Source organism: Typopeltis vanoorti, chromosome 7 (genome assembly GCF_054136105.1).
Source record: "Typopeltis vanoorti isolate ZY-2024b chromosome 7, IOZ_Tvanoo_1.0, whole genome shotgun sequence".
Lineage (NCBI taxonomy): Eukaryota > Metazoa > Arthropoda > Arachnida > Uropygi > Thelyphonidae > Typopeltis > Typopeltis vanoorti.
The window spans coordinates 47,629,887-47,642,010 of record NC_143555.1 but is presented as its reverse complement, the minus strand read 5'-3'; the positions used below and the strand labels follow the sequence as shown (position 1 = coordinate 47,642,010).

The following is a 12,124-nucleotide window of genomic DNA, read 5'->3' as shown; positions in this document are numbered from 1 at the left end:
GGTTTTAAAAGAAAATTAGTGGATGACAGCGTGTCCACATTACTTTATGGTGTTGCATTTTCGAAATGGGTGAGTGAAAACACATGAAATATCTTGGTAGTAATTTCTGGAATATGGCATAAGATGTGATCCTATCATCCATATGCATTAATGACTAGTATCGTTTGTCATAGTGATATAGCTGAAGGACCTGAATAGTCCACAATAAGGAGACCTTCGGAGAGAATAGTAGTATTTGCATGTAAAGTTTATTGGAAATTTCTTCACCAGGCTGCACATTTTATGATCTCGGTGCGGCAAGTTAGCTAGAAATGCGAAACGCTGGACGTCTAATGATTGTTCAGTTCGAAAATGCATAAGAATTAGTTACTGACATTTATAGATTAACTAAATGAGAATAATTTGTTTAAATCGGACTTGGAAACATTTCGCAGCACGTTTTATGCATTTTGATGCATTAGTTGAGTTGCGAGACGCACCTTTTCAATTCTATGAACCACTTAACTTACCTATAATAGCAGTTTTTGATTTCTGGAGCATAGTCAATAAATGCAGAGGGCGCCTAAGTACTATTCTTAATTCGAATACGTGTGTAATTAGTTTTGTTGTATATCAGAACATAATTTGTCGATTTATTTTATGTGGTATTAAGATGTTGGCTGCTCCTGGAGGTCAGCAGATCTCAACTAATCAGCCTGTAAACGTAAATCCTCAGGCACCAACACAGGCTCAATCAGCTACGGAATATAAATATGATTACGTCGCAAAAGCAAAATCTCTTGTGTGGTCATTGAAAGAAGCGCTTTCGGTGAGTAGGCCTAGCATTCAACTATTTATTAATATCACCAAGACCCCCATGGAGTCAAAGACTCATCTGGCAGTTTTCGCCTTTCATTTATGCATACTTGAAAATTTATTACATTACAAGTACTAGGTATTTGTAGGAAGTCCAGGACTCATTTCTGAAGCTCATTCTGTCCATGCAACGTCGATTTATTGACACCAAATATTAACTTATTTACGATCCTTGTTATGTGCACATAAGTAATGATAAATTTCAGGGATGATTTCTGAAGCAATGCCCGTCATACTTGAACTTATGATGTGCTGTATGCTGTACAATCATATTGATACAGTGTATCATAAGTGTTAATACACTGTGATAGGAGAAAAAAAGCAAGGGATCAGGGGAGGGGGTTAAGATAAAACAGTGGACTGCAGAAACTATGAAATAGACACTAAAAAGTTATGACAAAGTAGTAATGCCATTATATACGAAAATGTTTGATCAAATCTAGATTATGGTGGGTAGATTTGGTTGCCAAATTTTTCCACTTACTCCCTTTGGGAAGATTATTACTATTACGGGACACCTCCAAGGACTCATCATGTGAAATAAAAATAAGATGAAAAAGCAACAAAAAAAGAAAAAGGAAAAACAACTATCTTCATTTCATTTTATCATGATGTGGAACATTAATTGTTTAAGGATTGTGGATTACAGTGTATGCCATACAGGCATGGAAACTGGTAAAGGAATTTTACACCACATGGTGGGGGGGAGGGATTTTCAAATACAGGGTAGGAGGGTGAAGAAACTGAATAGGGCAATTGGCAGGTGAATGAAAATCTGAGATTTTTCTCATGATAGGCGGAATATGAGGCCAGATTGGGGAAGCATCAAATGTAATAACAGTGAATGAGTTCAAGTATGACAGGCACATACTTATGTGCACATAACAAGGATAATGAACATTAACTGGAAATAAGCTGATATTTGATGTCAATAAATTGACACTTCATTTGCATTCATTGTCACATGGTGATAATGAATGCAAATTTTCCACTCATTTGTCCATAACGATGTAACTCTCTAAATCTTCATGAAGGAATACAAAATCAGGGTTATTATTATTGTTATTTTTTCTCTGTCTCTCCTCGATTTGTATCAATAGCAAACAGTTGAATTTTCCCTTTCGAACCACATTATAAACACCACTGGCCTATGGACAGAACCTTATCTCCCCATCTCCACTTATAAGTTTGTAGATGTGGTTCAAACCTCCCCCACCATAATCAACTTAATAAATGCCATTTGAAATAACTGACTGATGTTTTTCCCACTTCATTCTCTACAGTTTTGATATTAACTCATTGTGTGAACTTTGTCAGACCTCTGAGAAATTCAGAAATTTAATATATATAGTACAATCTTCTCCCCTCCTGTCTAGCATAGTTGTCACATTATTATAAAACATTTAAGACATTTTTATTTAAGGTCTTCATTTCTTAAGACTCAGAACTTATTAAGAGGGCATTCCTTTAACAAATTTGATAGCAGTCTGTCTCTCCAAGAAACTTCTCTCACCAACCCTTTGCACAGTTGCAAAGATGACATTTGTCCATTATTTATTATTATTCGTGACACCTCCAAGGAGTCCGAAGACTCATCGCGGGAGGACACCTACTCTACAACTCCCAGTCTCCACCACTACACCGAACCACTACTACCAATCATCCACCACCACAGCAACTGGTATTTTTGTCTGTAAATTGTGTGTATTCTGAAAGGCCGATTTGTCTGTATGCGGGATTAAAAACCTGAGTTTCTGGGAGAAAAAACCCTGCTACCTCTGTATGAGATTGACTAACTCACCTTCAATTGAAAAAGTCCATATAAAGATTCCTCCCATCACGACGAGAATTGAACTTGGGCCTTTTCCAATCAAAGGATGCAATGTACTGTCGGTCTTCCAGTTGCGCTATGGAGGCACTTATTTGGAAAGACTATAGTTTAAATCCCATCTAGGACTTTCATTTTTCAACTCGCTAGCCTAATAAGCTGAGTGGAAAGCATTCAGCTTTCCATTCAATAAGTTCAAAATAAATTCCAGTACCATATGGCTTGGATATTTGTAAATGACAGCAGTTGTTTTGCACTTCTGTTTAGTATCTAGAGTGTAAATTCCCTGATTATCTAATGTAAAAACCACAGTCTCTTAGATGTTCGCTGACTATGAAATCCTATGGAAGGAATGCAGAGGTATAAATTTGCTGTTTGGTGTCATGAATAACTTGGCACATGTAGTTAGTTCCATATTTTTCAGAGCACATAATTTCTAATTTACATTACTTCTAAATTTCTGCCCATATATCTTTCTTTATGCCCTTGTAAAAAAAAATATGGAAATAATTGTGCACTTTCTACTTTTATTTAACTAAATGCGTACCTACCCTTGTGAAAAAAAAAAAAATAATAAATAAAAATAATACAGAACTAATTGCATGTTGCTTATTGCATTTACCTCTTCACATTTTCAATACTTCTGATTTCAACCTCCATGCTGTGTGATTCCTAGAGCCATGTTTGTAACTATTTACTGTATTCTGTATTAACTTTGAGTTAAACTTGACCTGTTTGAGAGCTAACCCAATGTATTTTAAATCATTAGGGGCATACTACTACTGACTCCTCAGCTGTGATATTGCTTTATCATATGCAATTTGCTGAAAACTGCCACACAGACAACCTTAAGTCCAATGCACTAATCTGTTATTCAACCCCACCATTCCAGTTTAATTACCAGCTTGTTGTGTGGCAGTCTTATCAAAGGCCTTTGCAAAATCTCAATATACCACTGTATATGTATCTCCCTTGTCCAGTGTTTGTCACCTTGTTATAATAAGTAGACTGTGAAAGCATGACCTTCCTTTGGCAAGTCCATGCTGTCCATCAAATAAAATGCTGCTTTGAATGTCAACCCAATTCTAAGTTTTTGTCCTCACTAATCTCTAACACTAACAACAACTCCAGACATAAAAATTAATCTTTTATCACCTCCCATTGTAAGCCTCATGTTGAAAAAAGGTATACCAAGATTGTTAACTCTCTAGGACAATTCTTCAAAACATGCAATGATATATCAAATATTACAGCCCTGTTAACAAGAAGTTGACTCACTTCCTTATACACCTCCTCACTCACCATCAGTTAAGTTACTTAGAAAACATATGCAAACTTTCACTATATTGGAGATGCCTTCTACATTAATATGTTATTTGTCAGGTCAACTGTTTATATGAAGCTAGTAATAACAAAAACTTGATTGTGTTGAACTGTAATAGTATCCTGTATATCTAAAGTGGCATGCATATCAGGAAATGTAATTGTGTGCAGCAATAATGTGATACATGAGTTGTAGCAGGTGAGGAGTTTGATCTGAATGTCCTTCCCAAATTGGAAAGGTTTGTAAGAAATCTGTTTAAATTTTGTCTGAGGAATAATTTAGTCATCCTAACAAGAAATGGCTTGTGGAAAACATTTTGGTTTTCTTTACCATTAAGTGGCAAAATGTAGAGGCTGAGCAAGGCTACTTTCAGGTACCCAAAATTCTAAAATAGTTTTGATATTCTTCTAACTGGACATGTTGACCTTCCTGTCTAACCAGGTTATAACTTACATGAGCAATGCACTCTTGATAAACTCCTGCATGTGATAATATATCAAGCATTTCTTCAAATGCAAGAAAGCCCTCTTGCATATAAGGTGACAGGCAACTAGAAATAAAAATCCTGCTTTCTTTTGGAGAAAAGAGAATGATGAAATGATATTATAAATATTGTAAAGAAATGTGAATTTGATGAATTTTTTGTAATAGGACATTTATGTGAACATAATGTGTGGACATGGATTGTTTCGATAGTATAGCTTACTTTTGATTCGATAATAATGAGAATTTGCATCGATATTGTCCTGCATTGGTTTTCTTTTTGTATATAGAAATCCGAAGATTGCCATCTGGTTATCCAAGGACAAGCCTTCAAAAGGAAGAACCTTCAGTGGTAATCTGGAAAAAAAAAAAAAAAAAAAAAAAATCAGCTAACGTCTTTTTATTCCAGTATGCAGGGAGTAGGCGAGGCCATTTTACCCTATCTAATTTTTGGAGACTGAGTGGTCAGTTCAATCTCCACTGGTACCCAATCAGAGATAGCTGGCCTAAGGCCAGCTATCTCTGATTGGGTAATTAATATCTCTGATTGTGACTAATTAACATTCACGCAGTGAAGAGAGACGGCTCAACAAGTCGGTACACAATAAATAACGGAAAAAACTCACGTAGAAAGATTATTTATTAGTATAATTTTCACCTGTGTGTCACAGGCATCCTCAGTACATTAAGCTCAAAATTAAACACTGACAATTCCAAAAAGCGCCACCAAAGTAGCTGGTGTACGATAACTAAAAAGGTCAATAACTTTCCTTAAAAAAATAAAAAATAATAATAATAATAATACAATAAAAAGTTAGGAAAGATTAGCTGATTTGTAAAGTACTATCTCCCATAAAGGGGACAGACGTAAGCCGTCGGATCTGTTTAAGTTAGGAGAATGAAGTAGAGTTTCACATGTTTCTTTATAAAGGCGTTCCATGAGAACCTGACTTTTGTGAAGAACTCTTGTCTTTCTCCAATGAACTCTGTGTATAGTGAAGAAGGTATGTTCAGAAAGTCCAGACTTTTCAGGTTTAAAGTATTCAATATAAGATTGGTGTTCTTCTAGCCGAATAGAGGCAGATCTTCCCGTTTGTCCGAAATAAGATAATCCACAAGAGCACGGAATCTGGTAGACACCTGGATGATTAAGATGTGGAAGCTTGTCCTTAGGAGAAGTGAGAAAGGTGGAGATTTTTCTAAACGGTCGAGAGGCAACAAAAATATTCAGTGGTTTTAAAACTTTTGCTATACGTTCACTGATGCCTTGTACATAAGGGATAGTAATGTGCGTTATTTCCTCTGTGTTTGAAGAGGAAGACATATTAAAACTACTCAAAGTTCTTTCAATGAAGCAATTCTTATAACCATTAGATAGAAAGGAAGAAGTTATGTATTGTAGTTCTTTCTGTAAAAGATCGTCTGTAGAACCACTGAATATTTTTGTTACCTTTCAACCGTTTAGAAAAATCTCCACCTTTCTCACTTCTCCTAAGGACAAGCTTCCACATCTTAATCATCCAGGTGTCTACCAGATTCCATGCTCTTGTGGATTATCTTATTTTGGACAAACGGGAAGATCTGCCTCTATTCGGCTAGAAGAACACCAATCTTATATTGAATACTTTAAACCTGAAAAGTCTGGACTTTCTGAACATGCCATCTTCACTAGACACAGAGTTCATTGGAGAAAGACAAGAGTTCTTCACAAAAGTCAGTTTCTCATGGAATGCCTTTATAAAGAAACATGTGAAACTCTACTTCATTCTCCTAACTTAAACAGATCCGACGGCTTACGTCTGTCCCCTTTATGGGGGATAGTACTTTACAAATCAGCTAATCTTTCCTAACTTTTTTTTTTTAAGGAAAGTTATTGACCTTTTTTAGTTATCTTACACCAGCTACTTAGGTGGCGCTTTTTGGAATTGTCAGTTAGTGTTTAATTTTGAGCTTAATGTACTGAGGATGCCTGTGACACACAGGCAAAAATTATACTAATAAATAATCTTTCTACGTGAGTTTTTTCCGTTATTTATTGTGTACCAATATGTCTACTCACGGTTTACCTCTTTTAAGGCTCAACAAGTGCCGCCATCTCGTGTTCCCTAACACTCGTATTTAATGTATGAAATGATGTGGGTTCTATGGTCGATTTTCTTGAGTTTACGGGATGAAATACCCGAGTTTCCAAGAGGAAAAAACCCGTTTGCCCGTGCCAGAGATCCACTAACTCGGGAACCAAAAGTGAATTCAAAATCAAATCAGATGCTGAAATTATAAATATGACGCTACAGAAGGAATTAAAGACGATGATGATAAAGAACATGAAGGAAAAAAAAGTAAAACATGAAGAGGCAGTTGACAGTTTTAATGTGTGTATAGAATGGGCTAAGTAGAATGATATGCCATTCCACAAAATTTTATTGCTAATGCAGCTTTGAGAAGAAGCATTCGAAAAAAAATTTAGCTTCCAAGAAGGAAAATAAAATCAATGACTTTTTTACAAAGAAATAAAAAACTTTTTTTTTGTATTGTGTACAAGAAAGTGATATTTTTTTATGCAAATTAAGTTATGTACTGAACTATGTAATTTTATTAAATTAGAATCCTCAACAATACAGGTACATACAAACTAAATTTTTTACTAAAATAAACTTGTGCACTGTATTATTTTTAAGTTTTACAGTACAGTACAGCTAAAAAAGCTACTGTACTGTTCTAATGGTACAATTTAATTTACAGAATTAAATTGTACCATTAGAATCTGGTTATTTTTGTCTTAAACGCTAGTTATTGTTGTCTCTTGAGGGAAAATTTACTAATCCGAACAAGCACGGTTTTTATTTGTTTGGATTAGTGAGATACCACTGTATTTAATTATTATATGATTAATGTTATAGGAATGGATGTTATTAAATTTCTTCTAATTAAATCTTACTGAAATGTGTAAATTTTTTTTCCCTCTTAAACTTTCAGAATGTAATGAAAGTAGCAGGAGCAAATATCTATCATAATACTGCAGTGGATACAGGAATGTGAGTGAAGTAGTATGGCATACCCTAATAATACATTGTACTAATATACTTCAATGATATTTGTAATTGTTTTAGATTGCAATAATTTGATTAGCTTACTGATTAAGAGGTTAACATGGTAAAGTATTAAGTAGCTGATTCTATTCATAATGAGCAATGGTGAATGAAATTTTGAAGAGTCCTTTTGGTAGTTTTGTTTAACGAAGAATAAAATCTTTACTAGCCAGGAAAATCAAAGTTGACCTTATGAAATGAGTACCCCAAGAGCATAGTCATAAGAATAGTGTAATAATTTGCCCTTCAGTTGGAAAGATCTGGGTTCAAAATTTCCTTGTGGTTTGAGGTATTTTTTATCATGACTTTTCAACTGATGGTTAGTCTCCTCATACAGGGTTGGCAGAATTGTTCATTCCTCAGGAGATTAGCTTAAGAACACTTGCAGTTAAGATGTGATAAGCTATCCTTGTAGCCCAAATTTCTTTGATCTTAAATTAAACCACACCAAAGCCTGTAAAACTGAAATAACTTGAGATAACATAAATAGTAAATCATTTGATTTTCATTTGAAAGAGAAAATCCCAATATGTAAAACGTTATAGCATGTGTATAACACATCTACCCATTTTGGGCATATGAACTCTAACCATAATAATTTTTGTCTAATTTTGCCATGACAAGTCATCTGAATTCTAAATGCTTGCCTGTTTGGGTGAGTGGATAGTGATTTCACTCTTCAATCAGGGGGGATCATGGGCTTGAATCCCACTTTGCATGGATGTTTGTGAATGTGTTTAGATGGTAGATGAATGCTAATTGAATGCCTGAAGGGGAAAATTAAATCTTTGACAAAAGAAAATAGTTCTGTGTTTGATCTTCAGAACAGGTTTTTGGAATACTAATGCATAATAGTTAAAGCTGTGTGTGGAATATTTATCATCAGATTCCTTATATGTACCCTTCAGGGGTTTACAGGATATTGTATGAAGTACTGCATGATTGTTATTATGGCATGATTCTCAAAAAAAAAAAAAAATTAAATTTCACTTGCAGAATGATTAAGCAGTTTGAATCATTTTGTTCATAATTAATATTGAACATGTGGATATGGTAATTCCAGCCAGCCAAAACAGAATTACTTAAATATATGTATGTAATTTTGATTGACTTTATTGAGGGAAGATGAGAGGAGACTCCTGTCTTTTTGAAATGAAAACTTACAGAACACTTTGAGGATTTCTTATACTGCTCACGAAAATGTCCTAAAACTGATTGATTCGATAGACTGGAAAAAAAGGGAAAATATTCTGACAGTCATCAGAAGAAGACAGATGAAATGGTTTGAACATGTGGAGAGAGCTAATGGCATTCCAAAACAAGTACTAGAAGGAATAGTGCTGGGATCAAGGGTTAGCCGACCTCAATTAAAATGGACTGATAACATCAAAAAATGGACAAATTCCTCCCTTTCTAAACTGACATCAAGAACAAGAGACTAAGATGATTGGAGGAGGCTAACAAAGAACATCATCTACCAGCCATGAGTGACCCAACTGTCCATTTAGGACTAAGAGAGAGAGAAGATATAATTTTGATATGTTTTGTCCCTTTAGAACAAATCATCCTCCATTCCATGGATGTCTACCTCCAAGGGATGTAGAATCATTTTAACCAAGGTGAAAGATACCAAAGATAGCATAAAAGATATGCTTCCCCATGAATGTTAGTATTTTAAGTAACCTTTGTTAGTTTCACTCAACATGAAATTTGCAAATTTATCTTGTTCTGGAAGTCTTTCGTGTCTTTAGTTGAATTTTTATACACACATAATGAACTATACTTGACAAAAAATTATAATTTTGTTTAAGCCTCTATCTAAGCATAAACAAAGTCTGTCCATAAAGTATCTCTATGACTAGACTACTTGTACATAGAGGCTTTTGACTTCATATACTATGTACAAGTAGCCTAGTCATGAAGATACTTAATGGAAAGACTTTGTTTGCTTACGCTAGGATTAAAGATTAAACAAAAAATTATAATATAATTATTATAATTTTCTGCTGTATTCCACAGTTTTCAGATTTTTGTAATTTTTTCTAGCAATGTCTTCTTTAAGGCACTTCCTGTTTCACTAAATTAAATAAAGCACTGTGACTGACTTGATATATCAACCATGCAATGAACCATCTTCCAAATTGATATCATTGCACTGATTGGGGAGGTATGTAACATAAATACCACCATGTACTGATGTGCATATGCAGTCAATACTACTAGCATCATGTGGTAAATGTTTGGCTAAAATTTGGAAAGGTGTTGAACATTCTACAGAGTGGCATATATAATGTTAACATAGATTATTTATTTTTGACAAATGTTGCAAATTTTATGAATCCAGTGCCCAGGTCTTTAAAAAATATCTTATGGTGACATATTCATGTTTTTAACAACCTTGTGATACATATCCTTATCAATCTGTCACCTAAAGAGTCATGGCTCTTTTTGCTATGAGATTAGTAGATTTCTTTTGTACACTATCTTTCATGAACCTTTCTCCTAAAATTAAGTTGATGTTGACACCCATATGATTTTCTTCCATGAAGTCAGTACAATATTCTCTTGCCCAAAACCATACATTGTCTCCTCCAAATTGAAAATGAGATTCCTTAAAAAAACCAAGTGTTGTGTAACACTGTATTTCTCTGCTTTGCCCCTTGTGACAAACCGAAGTCTTATTTATCAAGTTCAGAAAACTTTTGCAATAGAGGAAAATATTTTCAAGAGACATGTAATCTTTCCTGGAGCTGAACATAGGTTTTCCAGACTCATGAACTGCTTTCATTAACTTTCTTTGACTTTGGTGCATTACAGCTTGGAGTATTTGAACATTTTCTGATGAATGAATGAACAGCAGATAAAGTAATGTTACTGTCTGTTAAAATTTCCAAGATCCTTTACATAATATCAAGTCAGTGACATCCAACAAACTATTTCTTTGTTGATTTGTTGAAATAAAATGTCGCATCATCCTCTGCAAGTGCTGTAATTATAATAATTATAATTTGCATTTGCTGGTCGAATAAACTTTGAAGTTTATTTTTTAATCCTGTATCCTGAGTGCTACATTACCATGTTTTGACCTATCTGAGAAATATCCATTACAGTATCCCAAGGTTGTGTGTAACAAAAAAACATCTCAAACAAATAAAAAAAAAATTTACTAACATTGTACCATAATTTATTAGTAAGCAAAGAAATATTAATTCCAAACGTATTCTTCCAGAACCAATAAGGTTAATGAAAATAAAAAATAAAAATATCTCATCAGTTCCTAACATTTCTCAAGGAGTACAGAAGACATAAGTACTACATAATTTACCTAACATTATTATTATTATTATTAGCTTCTGCTTCCTGTCAACAATTTTCTTAAAATTAATCTGTTGTTTATCAAGTTTCCAATATTGTTGCATCTTGCATTTTAGTCTTCTCTAGATCTCATTTCTGTCATCCTGTCTTCAAACACCTTCTGATAGTATGCTATTGTGATTTAAACATTCTGTTAAAATCACTAAACCTCTTAAGATTACCTTTACTCACACATTCTTGACTGCTAACATCTCAAGTTGCTTATTAATATCATCATTTTTCTTATAACTGCCATTAATACTATCTACCCCCCCCCCTTTTTTTTTTCCCATACCTCTCATAACTATTATCTCTGGTTTTTTATTTCTGAAATTGAATAACTCCATTTTTTTTGTGTTATAGTGCATCTTGCATCTGTTTTACACATACAGGTCCCAACTTACATAGATCCAAATTACTCTCATACAGAGTTAATGATGGATGAAACTTTACCACCATCCAGTAGTTTACATGTACAGACAATTTAAGTGAAACTTCCAATGATATTTGCATGCTTCAGAGACAGCTTGTTGGCACTGTATCATCCAACCAAAGACACTTGTTCGTTTGCTGTAGTTTTCACTTAGTAGATGGCTATGGTATTTTATTTTTTTTTATTGTACTATGATTTACAGGGATTAAATAATGGAAACAAAAGATCAAATGCATGAGCAGCACACCCACTCATAAACATAATGTGATTGATCTTGAGATGGAATTAAATGTTAAGAATGATGTCACCATGTGACATCAGCTGTGAATTCAATTGTTAATGATGATCTCACATTAAAGAACATTTTAAATGAACTGAAAATGTCATTGAAATCTGCTATTATGAATGTTTTTAATTGATGAAATGAGTGGAAGGAGGGTAATTATTATGGGGGATTTTAATTATGGTAACATTGATTGGAAGGAGGAGAGGACACGTGAAGAAGGAAATTAATTTTATTCAATTATTAAGGGATAACTATCTGAGACAGCATGTAATTGAAAATACTAGGGGTGAGAAGTGCTTGACCTGTAATAGCATCTCACAATTTGACTGTAATGAATATGACCATGTTGCCACCTATTGGTGAGAGTGATCATAAGGTCTTGACCTGGGAGGTGGCTAAAGGTGTGGAATTTTTGATTAAGACAGAGTATATGTGGAATTACCGTGCTGGCAAGTATGACAAGCTTAGGAGA

At 34.1% G+C, this 12,124-nt stretch overlaps 1 protein-coding gene across 1 annotated transcript in view; it reads left to right on the top strand.

The window, feature by feature from the left end:
• The first annotated feature begins 568 nt into the window (after window positions 1-568).
• The window catches only part of ix (mediator complex subunit intersex), a 35,838-nt gene continuing 24,282 nt past the window's right edge, over window positions 569-12,124 (top strand). The window contains exons 1-2 of the mRNA XM_090395845.1: window positions 569-808; window positions 7,467-7,525. Coding sequence (XP_090251971.1) covers window positions 653-808; window positions 7,467-7,525 — 215 coding nt within the window. The 5' untranslated portion in view covers window positions 569-652. The remainder of the gene's footprint in view (window positions 809-7,466; window positions 7,526-12,124) is intronic.